General features: G+C 42.7%; 2 protein-coding genes and 1 pseudogene across 2 annotated transcripts; all 3 read right to left on the bottom strand.

Annotated features, from left to right (window-relative positions):
* The window catches only part of LOC119352598, a 24,292-nt pseudogene extending 22,221 nt beyond the window's left edge, over window positions 1–2,071 (bottom strand).
* A 331-nt stretch (window positions 2,072–2,402) lies between these two features.
* Window positions 2,403–4,395, bottom strand: LOC119352656 (5-epiaristolochene 1,3-dihydroxylase-like). Its single transcript, XM_037619235.1, has 3 exons — window positions 3,935–4,395; window positions 3,368–3,823; window positions 2,403–3,249 (listed from the first exon to the last, which is right to left on the bottom strand). The coding sequence occupies exons 1-3, from the start codon at window positions 4,355–4,357 to the stop codon at window positions 2,626–2,628; spliced, it is 1,503 nt and encodes a 500-aa protein (XP_037475132.1). The 5' UTR covers window positions 4,358–4,395; the 3' UTR covers window positions 2,403–2,625.
* Window positions 4,396–6,362: 1,967 nt separating this feature from the next.
* LOC119358545 (alkane hydroxylase MAH1-like) lies at window positions 6,363–7,886 on the bottom strand. The gene has a single exon (XM_037625036.1). It carries the CDS (start codon window positions 7,884–7,886, stop codon window positions 6,363–6,365), a length of 1,524 nt encoding a protein of 507 aa, XP_037480933.1.
* Between the last annotated feature and the right edge of the window lie 15,203 nt (window positions 7,887–23,089).

Genomic DNA, 23,089 nt, shown 5'->3' with positions numbered 1-23,089 from the left:
TGGGTGGGTGGGTATGGTTTTCTTTAAACGAAAACCTTACATCCTGACTTTAGTGGCAACATGAGCCAACCAGAATTATCATTCAAATACTTTAGACCTCTCCATTGTGGCTCGAATCAACGAAGTGGCTTATTGTCTCCAATTACCTGAAGGCTTGACGGTATTCTCAGTGTTCCACATATCCCAATTATGGTGCTTCTTAACCCCAGGTGCGAGCGTGTTTCCTCATAGTCGCCTACTGTTTCTAATGAATTTAGAGCACCAATTGCAGCCTTGGAATGACGATGGCGCCTGGGAGCATGCAAGATGCACAAACAAGGTTTGATCAAGTGGCCTGAATCAACCATGTTACCTGACACTTGAGAGGATCTAGAAGATGTACATTGATGTTTTCCTACAGCCCCGACTTGGAGACAAGTAAATTCTCAAGGAGGGAAGGGTGTTAGCGACCCTACCATGACTACCCAACCGGTAGACGAGGAGAGGCGCTCACTCACTCAGACTGACATGCCTCATAGGGTCAGGAGGCCCTACCACAAGTTCACTAGGCTACAATGGGTCAATTACATGTTCCAGCCCATGGAGGAGGAAGGCTGCGTCACCACTACTTAGCCCCCAACCACAGAGGAATCGACATCCGAGCTTGGATCACGGTTGGCGAAGGCATAACGAAATCACTCTCTCTGTGTCATTTGTGTGTGCCGCAAGATCAACTTCTCCATTCTCGGTAACCGGGACTTGTGCGACCCAGATTAGCAGTACAATTCGCCTTCCTTGCTACCACCCGCCTAACATGACAGGCGTGTCGCCCATGCTGGTTCAGTCATGCGTTGAACAATGATAAAATTGGTGCTGTCTTTGTTTGGTCCACTAGTACGTAGCGCTCTCGTGGGCTTGCATGTTGAGCGGGACCCGGGCAATCCCTCTTTTCTTTTTTTCTTTTCTAAGGGATATATGTGGAGGGAAATGACGCACGAGGGCTTTGTTTTGTTTTACACATATATGTTTGTGCTGGCTTTGTTTTACACAACAATGATATATTTTGTGCTGGCTCTGTTATGCGTGTAAAACAAACAAATTTAATTTGTTAAAAAATGATATATACTAGTGCAGGAGGCGTGCCTTGGCGCGCGCCCACAAACAATAGGTTGGTGATTTGCTGTGTTAAAAAGATGTCCTCCAATGCTCACTATACAGGCCTTATAACTATCAAACAACATAAGATCAAATAAAGGAAACACAATAATATCACAATGACAAAGTACAGAAAACAAAAGCAAAAAAGATGCAATAGCGTTCTCCAGGGCAGCGTATAGCAAAAACACAGAAATTCCTTTGAAACGTGAAAGTATACATGATGGCCTTCAATTACATATGAGTACATAATGGCCTTAAGTTAAATGCACAACATATGAACATAGGCAGATTATTTATGATCCACACATCTCAAAATGGAACCTTGATTATAAATTAGACCAATCAAATGTGGATTATATGTGACAAAAATTATACCATTGTACTGTATTTCAAAAGAAGTTTTTGGAGGTATAACTTTTTATAAGTCATAAAAATATATACTGTAGTTGAATTTTGACATGGGCGTGCGCCTTATTCAGATGAATGGTTGGAGTATTAGAGCAGCGCTGTGAGTACGATAAAATCCTTGTGATTTTAATACGACACCATTTCCACCAGCATCATACCAAGATCGGAGCACAATGCATCCTACGCATAGGTAGGATTGAAGGTAGCACAGCGCTGGATTTCCCAAGCCGTCCACAACGCAGGATTGGACATCGTACAATGATTGTACAAATTCCACGTTTTTCTCCCGCTTTCAAGCTATAATATGCATGCCTTTTAGGATAAATAACTGAATTTTCCCAACCTTTGGATCAGAAATGAACCGCTGGATGTCTTCCTCCTCGTGTTTCTTGGCCGATGCAACGATCAGATGATTGGACCCAACGATCTCTCTCAACCAATGGGATTTCTTGGCCATACTTCGCCTCTGGCGAGCTTTTTCCCAAGCCCTCGCCGACGATGCCTCGGTTGCCCGCGTCATCCCCATCCCCGTTTGGGCCTTTGTTATACCTCGGACTCAACACCGCATGCGATGCCACGACCAACTGCATTGTCCCAGCTTTGATTCGCTCCTATCTTGGCCTTGCTGTGATTCGTCGCGCCGCCTCCGTCTTCGGTCTCGTGCTACTCCCCTCTTGCTTATGTCTCTCATGTTGTTTCCTCTATCTGAAATCGACTGATCACAATTTTTTTCTATTGCCTGAGGAATAGTAGCACGGATAAGTTAAAAGGTGAAATAATTTCATTTCAACGTGTGTAAAGGCCCATGCATAAAGTCAATGTCACACAAGTATTTGAGTGAGCTTCTCTTGCTTGACTGTATAGAAGTTCAACGTGAGACAAATTTTTTATTCGAATATTCACCTGGGGGAGAGGTTCCCCACATGGATTTTCACTCAAAGGGGCCCAAAGACGGATGTGCATTACAAAGAAGAGGACCAAGGTAATCAAGAGAAGGTTGGCCGAGAGAGCAGAGAGGGCAACTAGAGGAGGGAGCCTATGAGCGAGCCAATTCTTCCATGTGTCCACATGTCCATAGATCTACGCAGCTTTGGAGTGCACATATGGGATTGCTCTAAGCTCTAAATCAAACTTTCTACGTACATTGATCCCGAACTTCTCAGACATGTCCAACGACCCCGGATTAGGCCCATCAGGGATCACCCAGTCAAAATGGTGCAGAAGGTTTGCTAATGCGATCTCCACGGTTGATGTGCCGAACAACATTCCAGGACACTGCCGTCTCCCAGCCCCGAAAGGTGTGAACTCAAAATGTGTCCCCTTGTGATCTATGCTTATCTCTTTGAACCTCTCTGGCTCAAATGCTTCAGGGGCATCCCAATATCTGCAATCCCGACAAATCGCGAATATATTAACTTGTACATTGGTGCCCTCAGGAATTTTATATCCCATGATTTCACAGTCTTCTCTTGCCCTTCGGGGGAGTAGAGGAGCGGGAGGATGCAACCTCAAGACCTCCTTGATCACCATTCTCATGTAGTGGAGGTCATGAAGGTCATTGTTATTTATGACAGATTGTTGCCCACCTACCACTTGTCGAACCTCTAGTTGCACCTTTCTCATATTTTCGGGATTTTTCAAGAGCTCTGACATAGCCCACTCCAATGTTATTCCAGAGGTCTCGGTGCCACCCGCGAACAAGTCCTGCGAACAATTGTTGTAGGTTATACTCACGTACATATTTAGCTTCAATAATGAAAAACTATAGATAAAACGTAATATTTCCAACAAGTGAGGAGAGGACATGGCAAACAATACTCACAAATATGATGACGCCTATTGCCTCTAAAGTTAGAGCATATGGCAAGGAGTCCTCCTTGTGCAGCCTGAGCAGCACGTCCAGCAAGTCCTCCTCGTCGTTGGAGCTGACTGCAGCGCGCATCTCCTTGCGTTGCTCAATGATGTCGGAGATGATGCGCTGGATTCGTCCATAGCTCCTCCTCATCTGTCGCTCCCCGGAGCTCAGCAGCCGCACCAGCTGCGACGACGGGAATAGGTCTACGAGCGAGAAGCCTCCCACCAATGCGGTGACCTTTTCCAATTCCCGGAGGTACTCGCCTTGCTGTGCGCACTTGCCTCCGAACACCGCCCGCGCAATGACATCGTTCATCAGTGCCGACAACTTCTCCGTGAGGTTGACAGTTGTGCCAATCGAGGTGGTGATGGAACTAAGGAGGTTGCTGACCTCCTCGGACCTGATGCCTTCCATACGCTTCACCTGTGTTAGAAACATATTGTTCACTTCTATCTATCAACACTCATGCTTTATTGCAAACTAGTTAGGTGCTGGCATTTTCCCCCAAAGAGATGGTGTATGCAAATTAATAACCTGCTTCACGCTCAGGAGCTCCATGGTGCAGACCTTGCGGGCCTGGTGCCAGCGGTCGCCATAGGGGGCAAAGATGATGCCTATGCCGCTGCCATAACCTATGACGTCCAGTGTCACGCTGCGCGGCCGCGAGGCGAACATGAGGTCCTTGCTCTTCATCACCACCTCCGCCATCTCCGCGCTCGAGACCACCACGGTGGGCACCTCGCCGAGTTTGAGGAACATCAGTGGGCCGTGCCGGCGAGATAGCTCCGCCATGATGCGGTGTGGGAGGATGCCGAATACGTGGTGGAGGCTGCTGATGATCGGTAGGGTCCATGGCCCGGGAGGCCGCAAATGCTTGTTGGGCTTGGGATGAAAAAACCAAAGGAGGAGTACTAGGGCTAGGGAAACGAAAGAAATGCTTGAAATTGTTACCTCCATGTCATGCAGCTGGGAGCTAGCTAGTAACCAGCCGGCAAGTTTAGTACTAATCAGTCAGTTGACATTCAGTTTATACACGGATCATCCGTATTTATGGATCAGATATGCAGCACAGGACATGGGATTGGTTGGGATCTGGAAATCAAACTTACCTACTACACGTGAGGAGATGTATGCAAAACAACGGTGTATTGGTTTAGGTACGAACTTATATGAAAAATTCCATTCCATTCACTAAACAGTACAGTGTGTGGTTGAATGATACAACTTCCATTATTCCAAATGCAGTGGTTGAGGATAGCTTTATGGCAATTTTTTGTTAATCAAAAGGACAAAGTGCCGAGCACGAGGAAATAAATGCCTTAGAAAAATAACACGAGGCAAATTCGTTGCCTTTTCTTAATTGCGAGCTGGATGCCGGATGAGATCGCATCGATCAGCACAATTTAATATTCAAAATATTTGATTTATTAAGCCAGATGAGCACATGATGTGCACTGGTGCACTAAAAGCATGATCTGCACATCTATTCCGCCCTTTTGTATACTTTATTTATTTTTCCATATCTTCTCTTGTTATTTTATTTCATCCTTTAGCTTTTAAATATTTTGGGTTTTAGTTATCAGCTTGTTCGCTATTCACTGTTTTGTTATATTTCATTTTTTACTTCAACTAGCAGGGTGGCCCTCGTGCGAGGGCAGCATATTTAGTGTGTCAAAACTGTTTGAATAATAAACCAAGTTTTTCATACTATGCTACTACAAATGATATATTTTTATATACACCATAAATGTTATGATAAAGGTATATACATGAAAGAGGATATTTTGCATGAAAATGTAAGCCGAATTCCAATGAAAGATATTAGTCTTGTAAAAATATATTTGCCATTGGTGGATCACAACATAAGGTTCGATGAAGTGCTTATTCTCTAGGAATTGCATGATTTAAAGAGCACGCAAGGCTACATGCTTCCTAGGAAGACCATAAAACAGTTTGTGATCAGGAAGAAAATAAAGTAATGGAATTGTTTCTTCCGGTTCAATTAAGATCTTCGCGTACTTGAACGCGAGTCTGTGGCCTCTTCGAAGCAGAAAAGTTCACTCTTATAGAAATTTTAAGACTCGAAAGATCCTCAAAGGCAAAGCATAGAATGAGCTTGAGGTTTCTTGCTTTATCCTCAAAGAAAATTGTGTCATTCACATACTGTAGAATGGATAAACTATCTACTACTAAATGATGAATTACACCACTAGTTTGTCCAGTCACTTTAGCGTGTTCACCAAGTATAGCGAGCATAACCGCTATGATGTTGAACTGGAGTATACCGGTGAGGTCTAGATGCTGGCAAGTTGTGTATCAGTGGGAAAGTATCTAGTGCTCCCGGTGCTCCAAATGTCCGAAAAATATTTTTAAAATGTTCAAAAAATTCTGAAAAAAATGCAGCACATCGACGGAACATCGATGTCTCTTGTCACAAAATTTCAAATCAAAATTCGAAACATTGCTCGAGATACAAAAATGACAAATTTTTGTACATAACATAAGTGCTGCATTTTTTTCAGAATTTTTTGAACATTTTAAAAAATGTTTTTTGCATCGGAGCACCGGGAGCACCCTAGGCCTGGGAGCACTAGATACTTTTCCGTGTATTAGTTACCAGCCAAGATCTGAAGGAAGACTGTTCTTTCACCGATCAATTGGTTCCGTTATTCTACTAGGCACCCGTACATGCAACTTTGAGCTGGTTGGGGCACTTCCAAGTACCAGCAACATGTCACATGTAGATAGTCGCATACAATATGGAGGAAACACCATGTCTCGATGCTTCTATACCGTGTCTCATACAACACGAGTAAAAAATGGTAGTACATTGGTTGTTTTTCGTAAAAGAAATACAAATTTTGACGCATGCATGCCTTTATTATTCGACTATAATGTGGTTATGGGCAGTGTAAAACTGTCCTACTGGTCGGCAAGTACATTTACATACAACGAGAGTCTATTACATTTCTCGCTTCTTCAACTTAACAATGAGCCCATTTTTCATCTCCAGTATAATGGACGGCTTAGGCTGGATGCTTTGCCCTTCCACCACCTTCACATCGAAGTTCCACACAGCTGTAGCAATGACAGTCTTCATTTGCATAAGTGCAATGTCCTTGCTGAGGCACATCCTCGGGCCAGAGTTGAAGGCCAAGAACTTGTGAGATGGTATGTATCTCAGGTTGTTGCCATCATCTGAGAGCCACCTATGTGGGTTATAGTCGAGGCAGTCTTTACCCCACACACCCTCCATTCTCCCCATGGAATGGACAGAAACAAAAATGGTGTCACCGGCATGCACCTCATGGCCACTCGGCATGATGTCATCTACGGCCACCTTCTTGAGCAAAACAGGTGCTGGTGGGTAAAGTCTAAGAGTCTCGTACAAGGTGGCTGTCAAATATACTAGAGATCTGGTCTCGTCTGGCTCAAAGATCACCGGGGTAGACACCCCTAATGCTACTTTGTGTGATGCAATGGGTGAAAGTTCGTCGCGGATGATTGACACGATGTTTGGATTTTGGGCGAGGTTGTAGAAGATCCATGTTAGGGTTGTTGCAATTGTGTCCCTCGCAGCGAGCATGTAGCTAATGATAATCGCACGGAGCAAGTCAACATTGGTGTAGTCTGGGTCTTCGAGGAAGGAAGAAATAATATCCACACTCTCTTGTTCCTTGCCATGTCCAAAACGACATGTGGTGATCTTCCTCTTTTGCATCATCTCCCCAATGATCTCTCGCAGCACCATGCGTGCCGTGTCAAGCTTTCTCTCAGGGCCGATGTTTAGCCACCTCATCGACTTCCAGCAATAAGCTGGCATCATGAGCCTAAAAAAGCCCACCTCCATCACCGTGTCCAGGGCAACCGCTGCGTCCATGGGCGGCATGTCTAAGGATAGGAGGCCAGGATCCACACCGAAGAGAGGCATAGCAGCCAGGTCAAACATAAGCCTCGACATCAATTCATGCATGTCGAATGAAGTGTCAGTGATCGCCATCCGGGTGAACAATGGGAGGAGGTTGTTCTCCACCTTTCCATAGAGGTAGGCCACCATACTGGAAATGATCCTCGGGCTGCTGAGGATGCTCTTGGCTTTCGCGCGTTGTCGGCGGCACGGCTCACCATCAATGGTGAAGAGGCTGCCACCCATGATGTCGAAGATATCGGCGAATTCTGTGCCCTTGGGGAAGTTGGCATGGTTCGTCGTCAAGATGTGCCGGGCGTTCGCAGGGTCGCATGTGATGAAGAAGCGCATCCCGGTCCCAGGTGGTCCATGCACCCTGAAGTTGTGGCCTGATCTGGCGAGGACCAGGGTGTAATAGTCATACAAGTTGTGGAGGTTGGCTATGAAGGAAGGGAACATGTGCAGCATTGGCCAGTTTGTGGGAAGCACTGGTGGGTTCTTTGACCTACAACTAGCCCTGAGATACAAGCAAACTGGAACAAGTAGAACGAGCAGTGTGGAGATGAACATAATTGACATTGTTATCAGTAGTGTTCTATATGCTGCTAGTTAGATTTATTCTTCAATTAGCAGGGTTGTGGCTCCATATATAGACGCCTTCCCTCTCCATCATAGTGATACTGCCTCAGTCCATTGGTACTATACCTGCTACTATTCTCAGTTAGCGTCAACATAACTCCAATTCATTGGGCTCAAAAGGAGGTGACAGTTGGCAGATTTGGCAATAAGTATGTGAAGTGCAGTACTTGATAACTTTCATTCCGAATTGGATCAATCCTTACTTAGCTCATCGGGCTATACTTGAGTCAGGCAGTACTTGATACGTGTCAACATAACTACATAACTACACTTCATTGGGCTCAAAAGCAGGTGGCAATTGGCAGATTTGGGGATAAATGGTTAAGTGCAGATCCAGCTCAGTTTATTAGCCTCAGTCGCCACACAACAGTCTCGATCAAGTACACTCTTTGATCCCATCGCCGATAAAAGTACACTCTTGATCGATCGCCACAATATATGAACGTGCAGGGTCATCGTCTTGTGAGGAGGATTTATAACAGCAGTACCGTGTGGCTGGCTGGCTCAAGTAATTTGCAGCACACGTACGTACGGCAGGAGATGGGAGAGACCGGTGATCAGCGATCGATGAGTGATTGTTCAGCACGTCCCATGCATGCGTAGGATCAGAGGACTGCATTGGATTTCATACCCCCTATTCTTCTTCTAGAACACACATTAGCAGTAGTGTTGAGCAACTGCAGAAGCAAACGCACTTCTATGTAGGATCAAACAGGTAGCCTTCTCACTGCTTAATTACTTAATTCTACGTCTCTGGTAGCCAATGTGTCATTCTGCTTCTTCTTCTTCTTCTTCTTCCTTGGCATGGGCAGCGAGCATATATATCACACCTATATCATGATGTCCATTCAGATTTAAATTTGGATGGTTACAGTATGATGGCTCTGCGAATCTTGTTAAGAATATATAACAAAGGCCGGCCATTGGTCGAACAAGAGGTGGAATTTCACGTTCATTTTACGCGACATCCTATATATACCTAAGAGGGTTATCCTCAGTTCCTCGCTAACTCATTTATCTCAACATGCAAGCAATACCACCTTATCATACAATTATGAATGAGATAAGACGACCCACCTCAACGTGCAATCATGTATACGAAAAGACCTAGTACAATATTCAAAACATTTTCCATTTAACTACTCTACTTATACTCAATAAATATTGTTACAACTGTACATAATCAATATAATAAATCATATGTGTTTTTACTTAGAGTAGCACAGTTTTGATATTTTGCTGATGGCATCGTAGTAAATGAAGAAAGAGAGGGAGGTTGTAGCTTAGCTAACATACAAATCTTGCACGTCGCCATAGGCAAAAAACGTTGCTAGCCTGATTACAACCCCTAAGAAACAATGTCTTGGTCTAGTTGTGTCTTAAACTTTTATAGTTCCCATGATAACGTGCTAAGAGGTTATATAATGGGAAAGGCCTAATATCAGTGGGTGTCAGGTGCCAATGGACCTGAGTTAGAAAAATAATTTCAAAAATTCAAAAATTCTAAAAGATCCTAGAACTTTTTGGAGTCAAACATGATCAGGTATTACACTCTTCGTTTTGGATATAGCTGACCACTCATGCCAAGTGGTAATCAGGTATTACACTCATGTTAAAAGTTCCGCGATGGAATAACTTCGATTGACTCCAGAGCCAAGAGAACAAAATTGCATGTAAAAAGCATGAATAGTAACTTTTATATAATGTCAATTTTTTTCGGCCCAGAATACCATGACAGTCATTCATTCTCGGAAATTTGCACAAGAAATATTTCTTATATTTTCGTAAAAAGTAATACCTTACAATAAAAACAAGGTGTAAACAATATTGGAATGTGTTTCTTATGTAGGAAAATGGACTGGGGTTCACAGTTTCACTCGCTCTTTCAAGTAGCAGCGGTGCGGTAAAAGAACTATATATATATAACATGATCCAATGAAGGGATTAAAAAAATACGACTGTATGTGTCCTGGACAAAAAAACAAATAGTTCAGTATATATTTATGTCGCAGTGAGCTGAAATGCTTATTATTTTTGCCGAGGACACATAGATGCATATTTTGACAATCCCTCCGTTGGATCATCTTATTACATTAGAGAGATGCTCCCATATTTATTTCATATTTTTTGATAACTTTTAAACCGTTAAAAGTTTAGCGACCCTTAACTAGTTCTGTGGCAAGCTATGGTACACACAGTTTAAACTAGAATATGGGAAGTATGTTGTAAGGCATAATAGAAACACAACAGTCGGTCCGAATAGAGGTTCATGAAGCGAGAAAGGGAAAGAGCGAGTTCACACACACACACACACACATTTTTTGTGTGACATACAACTTATTTTTAGTTGGTGAAATTAATGGCCTAGAAATATGCACAAGCCTTAGTTTGTAAGAGCATGCATCTACAACTGGACCTCCTTTACCCGCCCCAAACGCCCGGATGGACTGTTCGGTCAGTGCCCGGATAAAAAAAGTGCCACCCAACCGGCCTCCCCTTACCCGACCCGAACTCCCGGATTGATCGGCACTCCCCATGTCAAGCCCAAATCCGGGGTGGATATAGGGACTCCCGGACATGATCATCGCGTTAGACTGACCGCTAGGGCCCGCCCTAGTTCACTCATATCCGCCTCCCGCTCCTTGTCCAAGAAGCTATCTCCTCTTCTCTATTCACCCTTCTCCGCACGGCCGCCACCGGACTTCCGCCGCTATCGGTGCTCCGCCACCATCCCCAACCCAAGGCTTCGCCACCGGACTCCCCAACCCACACCGCCGCCGACCATGCCGCCATCGGACGCCGCCCCTGTACGTCAAACTCCTACATATTTTCACCTCATGCTCTACGTGTTTGATGAAATGTCCTAGCCAATCTATTTATTCTTTTGGTCATTACTTGTAGGTCACCAATGGATTAGCCGTGGAATCATGGCTATGGAAACGATGAGCTTGATGAATTCATATCCAACGAGTTCATCATTTTTTCACATTCAGATGGTGAAGATGCTAAAATGATGATGATGATGATGATGATGATGAGTATCCAAGAGGAGTCGGAGAAGGCGAAGGAGGGCATCCTCAACTTCAGGGGTTCCATCAAGGGCTGGATAGTTCTTCCCCGTGATAGGATTGCCAATACACGCATTCTGTACACGGACTGCAACATCCCATCAAACTTTCTTTCATCATTGTTACTGAAGGAAATATGCCCTAAAGGCAATAATAAAGTTGTTATTTATATTTCCTTATATCATGATAAATGTTTATTATTCATGCTAGAACTGTATTAACCGGAAACTTAGTACATGTGTGAATACATGGACAAACAAAGTGTCACTAGTATGCCTCTACTTGACTAGCTCGTTGAATCAATGATGGTTATGTTTCCTAACCATAGACATGAGTTGTCATTTGATTAACGGGATCACATCATTAGAGAATGATGTGATTGACTTGACCCATTCGTTAGCTTAGCACGATGATCGTTTAGTTTGTTGCTATTGACCCATCCGTTAGCTTAGCACGATGATCGTTTAGTTTGTTGCTATTGCTTTCTTCATAACTATGAGATTATGCAACTCCCGAATACCAGAGGAACACTTAGTGTGCTATCAAACATCACAACGTAACTAGGTGACTATAAAGATGCTCTACAGGTGTCTCCGATGGTGTTTGTTGAGTTGGCATAGATCGAGATTAGGATTTGTCACTTCGTGTAACGGAGAGGTATCTCTGGGCCCTCTCGGTAATGCACATCACTATAAGCCTTGCAAGCAATGTGACTAATGAGTTAGTTGCGGGATGATGCATTACGGAACGAGTAAAGAGACTTACCGGTAACGAGATTGAACTAGGTATTGAGATAGCACGATCAAATCTCGGGCAAGTAACATACCGATGACAAAGGGAACAACGTATGTTGTTGTGCGGTTTAACTGGTAAAGATCTTCGTAGAATATGTAGGAACCAATATGAGCATCCAGGTTCTGCTATTGGTTATTGACCAAAGATGAGTCTCGGTCATGTCTACATAATTCTATAACCCGTAGGGTCCGCACGCTTAACATTCGGTGCCGATCGGTATTATCAGTTTATGTGTTTTGATGTACCGAAGGTAGTTCGGAGTCCCGGATGTGATCACGGACATGATGAGGAGTCTCAAAATGGTCGAGACATAAAGATTGATATATTGAACGGCTATATTCGGACACCGGAAGTGTTCCGGGTGGTTTCGGATAAAACCGGAGTGCCGGAGGGTTACCGGAACCCCCCGGGGAACTAATGGGCCTAGATGGGCCTTAGTGGAGAGAGAGAGGGGCGGCCAGGGCAGGCCACGCGCCCCTCCCCCTTAAGTCCAAATTGGACTAGGAGGGGGGCGGCGCCCCTCTTTTCCTTCCCCTCTCCCACTCCTTCCTTCCCCCTCCTAGTAGGACTAGGAAAAGGATGAATCCTACTCCTACTAGGAGGAGGATTCCTCCCCTCCTTGGTGCGCCCCAAGGGCCGGCCGGCCTCCCCTCTTGCTCCTTTATATACGGGGGCAGGGGCACCCTAGAACACACAAGTTGACATTGTTTAGCCGTGTGCGGTGCCCCCTCCACAGATTTCCACCTCGGTCATATCGTTGCAGTGCTTAGGCGAAGCCCTGCGCCGGTAGCTTCATCATCACCGTCATCACGCCTTCGTGCTGATGAAACTCTCCCTCGACACTCAGCTAGATCTAGAGTTCGCGGGACGTCTCCGAGCTGAACGTGTGCAGATCGCGGAGGAGATGTACCTTCGGTGCTAGGATCGGTCGGATTGTGAAGACATATGACTACATCAACCGCGTTGTGATAACTCTTTCGCTTACGGTCTACGAGGGTACGTGGACATCACTCTTCCCTCTCGTTGCTATGCATCACTGATGACCCACAAGTGTAGGGGATCTATCGTAGCCTTTTCGATAAGTAAGAGTGTCGAACCCAACGAGGAGCAGAAGGAAATGATAAGCAGTTTTCAGCAATGTATTCTCTGCAAGTACTGAAATTATCGGTAACAGATAGTTTTGTGATAAGATATATTGTAACGAGCAACAAGTAATAAAAGTAAATAAGGTGCAGCAGGATGGCCCAATCCTTTTTGTAGCAAAGGATAAGCCTGGAAAAACTCTTATATAAAGGAAAGTGTTCCCAAGGACACATGGGAATTATCGTTAAGCTAGTTTTCATCACGCTCATATGATTTACGTTCGGTACTTTGATAATTTGATATGTCACTACTAGGGAAAACCCTAGTAGTAGCGCGGGGTAATTGCTAGCAATAGTGCGGGGGCCTGTGCTATTGCTAGGGCGCTACAACTAACTTTTAGCAGTAGCGCGGGTGGTACCCGCGCTACTGCTACTTATAGTAGTAGTAGCGCGGTTTCCACCTGCGCTACTACTATTTAGTTATGGCACGGGTCAGGGCCCCTCGCTACTACTAACCAATTCAGAATTAAAAAAAAATTAATTCTAGCCATGGCGGGTGCTTCTGCTCGGCATCATCGTCCTCTCCATTCATGGCTGCTACTGGTCCTGGAGGGGATGAAGTTGTTCGTGGTGATGGTGCTTCCCCACCCAACTTGTGCCCGCACCTCTCGTCTACTGCTTCTTCAAAAGAAGAGAAAATTATTAGAAAGAGGAAGAGAGAGATAGAGAGCACCAGGAGGAGGAACTCACCGATGGCCGCCGGAGTTGGAGTCGACGCTCGATACCCTAGATGAAGCTCGGTGACCTACTGCTGCTTGTCGTGGGACCCTTGACCCGGCGAGGAGGTGCAAGTGGCTGCATACATGGCAGATCTGGCCGCTGCCATGTGGACGACGCTCTGCTGGTTTCCCTCTCCTTCCAACAACGGAGAAGGAGGATGAAGGGGGAGGGGAGGGGTCTACAAGAGGAGGTCACCGGATTTGTGAGTGGCGGCGAGAGGCGAGGCCGGCAGTGGTGGTGGGTGAGGAAGGGAATGGCGAGTGGGAGGAGAAGGGGAATCAGAAGAGTGTGGGTTTGGATTTGGGCCTCCGCACGCTATGTGTACATATATCTTGGTGGGTCGATAGTAGTAGCGCGGGTTCATACCCCTCGCTACTACTATGGCATGTCCCGGGTGGGCACGGTAGGGACCACTTAGTAGTAGCGAGGGTTATAAACCCGCGCTACTACTATCAACTTAGTAGTAGCGCGGATTTATACCCCTCGCTACTACTATGACATGTTTCGGGGGGCCACGACAGAGACCGCTTAGTAGTAGCGAGGGTTAAAAACCCGCGCTACTACTATCAACTTAGTAGTAGCGAGGGGTAAAAACCCGCGCTACTAGTAAGTAGCAGTAGCGAGGGGTAAAAACCCGCGCTACTAGTAAGTAGCAGTAGCGAGGGGTATAAACCCTCGCTACTAGTAAGCATCTGCCTATAAGCTTTTCCCTAGTAGTGTGTGGGTGGACCGGTGCTTGGGTACTGTCCTTACTTGGACAAGCATCCCACTTATGATTAACCCCTATTGCAAGCATCCGCAACTACAACAGAAGTATTAAGGTAAACCTAACCATAGCATGAAACATATTGATCCAAATCATCCCCTTATGAAGCAACACATAAACTAGGGTTTAAGATTCTGTCACTCTAGCAACCCATCATCTACTTATTACTTCCCAATGCCCTCCTCTAGGCCCAAACAATGGTGAAGTGTCATGTAGTCTATGTTCATATAACACCACTAGAGGAAAGACAACATACATCTCATCAAAATATCGAACGAATACCAAATTCACATGACTACTTATAGCAAGACTTCTCACATGTCCTCAGGAACAAACGTAACTACTCACAAAGCATATTCATGTTCATAATCAGAGGGGTATTAATATGCATAATGGATCTGAACATACGATCTTCCACCAAGTAAACCAACTAGCATCAACTACAAGGAGTAATCAACACTAGTAGCAACCCATAGTTACCAATCTGAGGTTTGGATACAAAGATCGGATACAAGAGATGAACTAGGGTTTGAGAGGAGATGGTGTTGGTGAAGATGTTGATGGAGATTGACCCCCTCCCGAAGAGAGGATCTTTGGTGATGACGATGGCGATGATTTCCCCCTCCCGGAGGGAAGTTTCCCCGGCAGAGCAGCTCTGCCGGAGCCCTAGATTGGTTCCACCTCGTGGCGGCGGAGTTTCCTCCCGTAAGCTTGCTTGTGATTTTTTCTCGGACGAAAGACTCCATGTAGCCAAAGATGGGCATCAGAGAGCCACCAGGGGCCCACGAGGCAGGGGGCGCGCCCCCACCCTCGTGGCCAGGGTGTCGGCCCCCTCTGGTGGATTCCTTCGCCAGTATTTTTTATTAATTCCAAAAATGACTTCCGTGAAGTTTCAGGACTTTTGGAGCTGTGCAGAATAGGTATCTAATATTTGCTCCTTTTCCAGCCCAGAATTCCAGCTGCCGGCATTCTCCCTCTTCATGTAAAATAAGAGATAATAGGCATAAGTATTGTGACATAACGTGTAATAACAGCCCATAATGCGATAAATATAGATATAAAAGCATGATGCAAATGGACGTATCAACTCCCCCAAGCTTAGGCCTCGCTTGTCCTCAAGCGGAAGCCGATAACGACAAATATGTCCACATGTTTAGAGATAGAAGTGTCGATAAAATAAGATACAGACATGAGGGCATCATGATCATTCTTAGAGTAGCAACATACATATATATTGTCATATGATCTCTTATGCTAAAGTAATAATTCAATCACAATTTCAAGTATGAGTCATAAACTTTATTGAAAACTAACAACTACAATCTCAGTCATTGAAGCAATTGCAATTTATTATAACATCGGAAAGAGTCAATAAGAGCTTTTCAACAAGTCCACATACTCAACTATCATTTAGTCTTCCATAATTGCTAACACTCATGCGATATTTATGGTTATGGAGCTTTAGCCGGACACAGAGAAAGATAGAGGCTTATAGTTTTGCCTCCCAACTTTTTACCTCAGGGGTAATGTCAACAATAATAGTTCATGAAAACTCACATCCAATTAGCTATATATATCTGGATCTTTCCAACATATTGTGCTTGCCAAAGGATAAAATGTAAAAAGGAAAGGTGAAGATCACCTTCACTCTTATATAAGGTAGAAGATAAAAGTAAAAGATAGGCCCTTCGCAGAGGGAAGCAGAGGTTGTCATGCGCTTTTATGGTTGGATGCTCAAAATCTTAATGCAAAAGAACATCACTTTATATTGCCACTTGTGATATGGACCTTTATTATGCAGTCCGTCGCTTTTATTACAAGATCGTATAAAGCTTATTTTCTCCACATTAATAAATAATACATATTTAGAAGGCAATTTTTATTGCATGCACCGATGACAACTTACTTGAAGGATCTTTCTCAATCCATAGGTAGGTATGGTGGACTCTCGTGGCAAAACTGGGTTTAAGGATATTTGGAAGCACAAGTAGTATTTCTACTCGGTCCAAAGAAATTGGCAAGCATGAGAGGGGAAGGCAAGCTCAACATGTTGGACGATCCATGACAATATAATTTATCTCAGATGTAAGAAAACATAACCCATTATGTTGTCTTCCTTGTCCAACGTCAACTCTTTAGCATGTCATATTTTAGTGAGGCTCGCAATCATAAAAGATGTCCAAGATAGTATATTTATATGTGAAAACCTCTCTTTCTTTATTACTTCCTATTAATTGCAACGATGACCAAAACTATGTTTGTCAACTTTCAACAATTTTTATTCATCATGCTCTTTATATGTGAAGCAATTACTCTCCATAAGATCCATATGATCTCTTTATTTCTTTTTGTTCTTTCTCTTTTATTTTATTCCCTCAAGATCATAGCAAGATAATCAAGCCCTTGACTCAACACTAATCTTTATTATATATAGCTCACGGACTCGATTACATAGAAGGATCATAAAGCAAAAACCACAACTAGATCATACTAAAAATTTATTCTACTAGATCAAGATATTACCAAAAGGATCGAACTAAGGAAAACGGTAAAGATAAAAGGTGTGATGGTGATACGATACCGGGGCACTCCCCCAAGCTTGGCAGTTGCCAAGGGGAGTGCCCATACCCATGTGTTTAAGTTTTCATTGTTGGTGAAGAAGGTGTTGGCAATGATGGATAGTCGCACATCGAGCGTAGGAGATCCTCCAATTTGCGGATAATGCCCTTGAGTGCGATGATATGCTCCTTCAACAAAATATTTTCACTTGTGAGATACTTGTTTTGAACGCGAGCTAACTCAATCATCTTGAAAGCTTCAATCTCCGTTGGGGTAAAGAGATTGTGGTGAGGTTGAAGGATGTCTTCTTCTGCTACTGCCAGGACTTGACCCCCCATGGCCTTCTTGATCCCATCATCCTTGTTGATCCCTTCGGGTTCTTCTCTCTTCAGCTCTATCTTCATTAGCCAAGCATCGTTGCCCTCATTGTTGGAGGAGGAGAGAGACGACATGATGGCTGGCCTTGACAACCCTAGCAGAAAACAGCTCGAAACAAAAGCAGGAGATATTTGCGTGATACGGTGGTCAAAACCTTCGGGAGATTATATAGTGAATTTTACCGACCAAAAGAAGTATCGTGCAAGAAAACAGAGTCCGGAGGGCACACGAGTTGCCCACGAGGCATGGGGCACGCCCAGGGGGTAGGGCACGCCCTCCACTCTCATGGAAGCCTCGTGTCCTTTCCGGACTGCTTCTTATTTTCCTATTTTTTATATATTCCAAAATGGGGAAAAATTACCATTAGAACTGTTTTGGAGTCGGTTTACTTACCGTACCACGTACCTATTCCCTTTTGGAGTCTGAAACGTTCCGGAAAGTGTGTCTTATGTATTCCTCTGGGGTTACGGTTTCAATAACATTAGTTTCAACATTTATGGGATTACCTGAGATATAATGTTTGATTATTTGACCGTTCACCACCCTCGGATTTGTGCCTTCGAAGTTGTTGATTTTTATGGCACTGGAACGATAGACCTCCTCGATGACGTAAGGACCTTCCCATTTAGACAGAAGTTTGCCTGCAAAAAATCTCAAACGAGAGTTGTATAGCAATACATAATCACCTATATTAAACTCACGCTTTTGTATCCTTTTGTCATGCCATATTTTAACTTTTTCTTTAAACAGTTTGGCATTCTCATAGGCCTGGGTTCTCCATTCATCAAGTGAGCTAATGTCAAATAACATCTTCTCACCGGCAAGTTTGAAATCATAATTGAGCTCTTTAATGGCCCAATATGCCTTAGGTTCTAGTTCAAGAGGTAAGTGACATGCTTTACCATAAACCATTTTATACGGAGACATACCCATAGGATTTTTATATGCAGTTCTATAAGCCCATAATGCATCATCAAGTTTCTTGGACCAATTCTTTCTAGATCTATTAACAGTCATTTGCAAAATTAATTTGAGCTCTCTGTTACTCAATTCTACTTGACCACTAGACTGTGGGTGATATGGAGATGCAATTCTATGATTAACATCATACTTAGCAAGCATTTTACAAAAGGCACCATGAATAAAATGTGAACCACCATCAGTCATTAAATATCTAGGGACTCCAAACCTTGGAAAAATTAACTTCTTTAAGCATCTTAATAGAGGTGTTATGATCAGCACTACTAGTTGGAATAGCTTCTACCCACTTAGTAACGTAATCAACAGCAACTAAAATATGTGTATACCCATTAGAGGAAGGAAAATGTACCATATAATCAAAGCCCCAAACATCAAATGGTTCAATAACAAGTGAATAATTCATAGGCATTTCCTGACGTCTACTAATATTACCAATTCTTTGGCATTCATCACAAGATAAAACAAACTTACGGGCATCCTTGAAGAGAGTAGGCCAATAAAAACCGGATTGCAATACCTTATGTGCAGTTCTATCTCCAGCGTGGTGCCCTCCATAAGCCTCGGAGTGACACTTGCGTAGGATTTGTTCCTGTTCATGCTCAGGTACACAACGTCTAGTAAAACCATCTACTCCTTCTTTATAAAGAGGTGGGTCATCCCAAAAGTAATGCCTTAAATCATAGAATAACTTTTTCTTTTGCTGGTATGTGAAACTAGGTGGTATAAATTTAGCAACAATATAATTAGCATAATCAGCATACCATGGAGCAGTTCGAGAGGCATTTATGACAGCCAATTGTTCATCATGAAAGCTATCATCAATATGTAGTGGGTCATCAAGAACATTCTCTAACCTAGACAAGTTGTCTGCAACGGGGTTCTTAGCTCGCTTTCTATCAATAATATGTAAATCAAATTCTTGTAGCAAGAGAACCCATCTAATAAGTCTAGGTTTAGCATCTTTCTTTTCCATAAGGTATTTAATAGCAGCATGATTAGTGTGAATAGTTACTTTAGAATCAACAATATAAGGTCTGAACTTATCATAAGCAAAAACAACTGCTAAAAATTATTTTTCAGTAGTAGCATAATTTCTCTGGGCACTCTCTAGAGTTTTACTAGCATATTGAATAACATTTAATTTCTAATCAACTCTTTGCCCTAGAACAACACCTACATCATAATCACTAGCATCACACATAATTTCAAAAGGTAAATTCCAATCAGGTGGCTGAACAATAGGTGCAGAAATCAAAGCTTTCTTAAGTATTTCAAATGCCTCTACACAATCATCATCAAAGACAAAAGGAATATCTTTTTGTAATAGATTAGTCAGAGGCCGAGAAATTTTAGAGAAGTCCTTAATGAACCTCCTATAAAAACCGGCATGACCAAGGAAACTTCTTATACCTTTAATGTCCTTGGGACACGACATCTTTTCAATAGCATCAACTTTAGCTTTATCAACCTCAATACCTTTTTAAGAAATTTTATGCCCCAAGACAATACCTTCATTGACCATAAAGTGGCACTTCTCCCAATTCAAGACAAGATTAGTTTCTTCACATCTCTGCAAAACTCGATCAAGGTTGCTCAAGCAATCATCAAAAGAGGATCCATAAACGGAGAAATCATCCATGAAAACCTCACAAACCTTTTCACAAAAGTCAGAGAATATAGCCATCATGCATCTTTGAAAGGTAGCAGGTGCATTACATAAACCAAAAGGCATACGTCTATAAGCAAAAGTACCGAAAGGGTAAGTAAAAGTGGTCTTTTCTTGATCCTCAGCCGACACAGGTATTTGAGAGAAACCAGAGTAACCATCTAGAAAGCAAAAATGTGTATGTTTGGATAATCTTTCTAGCATTTGATCAATAAAAGGAAAAGGTGAATGATCTTTTTTAGTAGCTTTATTTAGTTTGCGGAAATCAATTACCATCCTATAACCTGTAATAATTCTTTGTGGGATCAATTCATCTTTATCATTAGGAACAACATTAATACCTCCCTTCTTAGGGACACAATGGACATGACTTACCCACCGACTATCAGCAATGGGATAAATTATACCTGCCTCAAGGAGCTTTGATATTTCCTTTCTTACCACTTCTTTCATCTTAGGATTTAGCCATCGTTGGTGATCAATAACTGGTTTGGCGTCTTTCTCCAAATTTATTTTGTGTTGACATAGAGTGGGACTAATGCCCTTAAGATCATCAGGAGTATATCCAACAGCAACACGGTGCTTCTTCAGAGTTTTCAATAATTTCTCTTCTTCATGCTCTGAAAGGTTATCACTAATAATTAATAATAAGATATATTTTATTTTCATCAAGACAAGCATATTTAAGAGTATCAGGCAATGGTTTAAGCTCAAACACGGGATCACCCTTGGGTGGAGGAGGACCCCCTAGAATTTTAACAGGCAAGTTGTGTTTCAGAATAGGTCCCTGTTTAAAGAATACTTCATCTATTTCCCTTCTTTCATTCATAAACGTATCATTTTCATGGTCTAGCAAATATTGTTCTAAAGGATCACTAGGAGGCACGAAAATAGAAGCAAGACCAATAATTTCATCTTTACTAGGCAATTCCTCATCACGGGGTTGTCTACTAAATTTAGCAAAATTAAACTCATGAGACATATCTCCCAAACCAATAGTAACCACATCCTTTTCGCAGTCTACCCTAGCATTAACAGTGTTCAAGAAGGGTCTACCAAATATAATGGGACAAAAGCTATCTTGTGGGGAACCAAGAACAAGAAAATCAGCAGGATATTTCACCTTCCCACACAAGACTTCAACATCTCTAACAATCCCAATCGGTGAAATAGTATCTCTATTGACAAGTTTAATGGTAACATCGGTATCTTCTATCTCAGCATGTGCAATATCATGCATAATTTCTTCTTATAAAGAATGAGGTATTGCACTAGCACTAGCACCCATATCACTTAAGCCATGATAACAATGATCTCCTATTTTAACGGAAATAACAGGCATGCCTACAACAGGTCTATGTTTATTTTTAGGATCAGGTCTAGCAATTCTAGTAGCTTCATTGCAGAAGTAAATAACATGCCCATCAATATTATCGGCCAAGAGATCTTTAACCATAGCAATTTTAGGTTCAACTTTAACTTGCTCAGGGGGTTTGTGTGTCCTAATATTACTTTTGTTGACTACAGTTGAAGCTTTAGCATGATCCTTTATTCTAACAGGGATGGGTGGTTTCTCAACATAAGCAGTAGGAACAATAGGATCATTATAAGTGATAGTCTTTTCTTCAACTTTAATAGGTGCAACTACTTTTACTTCAATGAGAGGATTATATTTAAACCACTTCTCCTTAGGGAGATCAACATGAGTAGCAAATGATTCACAAAAAGAAGCTACTATCTCAGAGTCAAGTCCATATTTAGTGCTAAATTCACGGAAAGCATGGGTATCCATAAAATATTTAACACAATCAAACTTAGGTGTTATACCTGACTCCTTACCTTCATCGAGATCCCAATCTTCAGAGTTGCGTTTAATTCTCTCCAATAAATCCCATTTGAATTCAATAGTCTTCATCATAAAAGAGCCAGTACAGGAAGTATCGAGCATGGAGCGATTACTGAGAGAAAGCCGGGCATAAATTTTTTGAATAATCATTTCTCTTGAGAGCTCATGATTGGGGCATGAATATAACATTGACTTAAGCCTCCCCCAAGCTTGAGCAGTGCTTTCTCCTTCGCGAGGCCAAAAGTTATATATATAATTACGATCATGATGAACAAATGCATAGGATAAAACTTCCAATGAAATTCCAATTTCAATCGTTTGTAGTTCCATGATCCCATATCATCACATAGCCTGTACCATGTTAATGCCTCTCCCTTCAAAGATAAAGGGAAAACCTACTTCTTGATAACATCCTCGAGCATACCTACAAGCTTAAATAATCCACAAACTTCATCCACATAGATTAAGTGTAAATCGGGATGCAATGTTCCATCTCCTGCAAAAGGATTAACTAGCAGTTTCTCTATCATACCCAAAGGAATTTCAAAGTAAACATTTCAGTAGGTTCAGTATGTTGAGGGGTAGCTAATTGTGGTTCCGTACAAGGTGAAGATACCCCGAACAAACCCCTCAAAGGATTATGTTCCATAGTAACAAGTGACAATAAATTTCAACACACTATATAAATTTTCCTTACCAAATTCCACCTACCAGAGTCACTTCACTCCCCGGCAACGGTGCAAGAAAAGAGTCTTGATGACCCACAAGTGTAGGGGATCTATCATAACCTTTTCGATAAGTAAGAGTGTCGAACCCAATGAGGAGCAAAAGGAAATGATAAGCGGTTTTCAGCAAGGTATTCTCTGCAAGCACTGAAATTATCGATAACAGATAGTTTTGTGATAAGATAGATTGTAACGAGCAACAAGTGGTAAAAGTAAGTATGGTGCAGCAAGATGGCCCAATCCTTTTTGTAGCAAAGGACAAGCCTGGACATCTCTTATATAAAGGAAAGCGCTCCCGAGGACACATGGGAATTATCGTCAAGCTAGTTTTCATCACGCCCATATGATTCGCGGTCGGTACTTTGATAATTTGATATGTGGGTGGACCGGTGCTTGGGTACTGTCCTTACTTGGACAAGCGTCCCACTTATGATTAACCCCTATTGCAAGCATCCACAACTACAACAAAAGTATTAAGGTAAACCTAACCATAACAT

This window comes from Triticum dicoccoides, chromosome 2A (assembly GCF_002162155.2).
Source record: "Triticum dicoccoides isolate Atlit2015 ecotype Zavitan chromosome 2A, WEW_v2.0, whole genome shotgun sequence".
NCBI classification, from domain to species: domain Eukaryota; kingdom Viridiplantae; phylum Streptophyta; class Magnoliopsida; order Poales; family Poaceae; genus Triticum; species Triticum dicoccoides.
The sequence above is the reverse complement of the archived record's forward strand: the minus strand, read 5'-3'. Positions and strand labels throughout refer to the sequence as shown.

Coding starts and splice junctions, on each gene's coding strand:
- LOC119352656 (XM_037619235.1), bottom strand. CDS start 4,357: ATGGAGGTAACAATTTCAAGCATTTCTTTCGTTTCCCTAGCCCTAGTA. Junction 3,824..3,934: donor AGCTCCTGAGCGTGAAGCAG/GTTATTAATTTG, acceptor TTTCTAACACAG/GTGAAGCGTATGGAAGGCAT. Junction 3,250..3,367: donor CAATAGGCGTCATCATATTT/GTGAGTATTGTT, acceptor AATTGTTCGCAG/GACTTGTTCGCGGGTGGCAC.
- LOC119358545 (XM_037625036.1), bottom strand. CDS start 7,886: ATGTCAATTATGTTCATCTCCACACTGCTCGTTCTACTTGTTCCAGTT.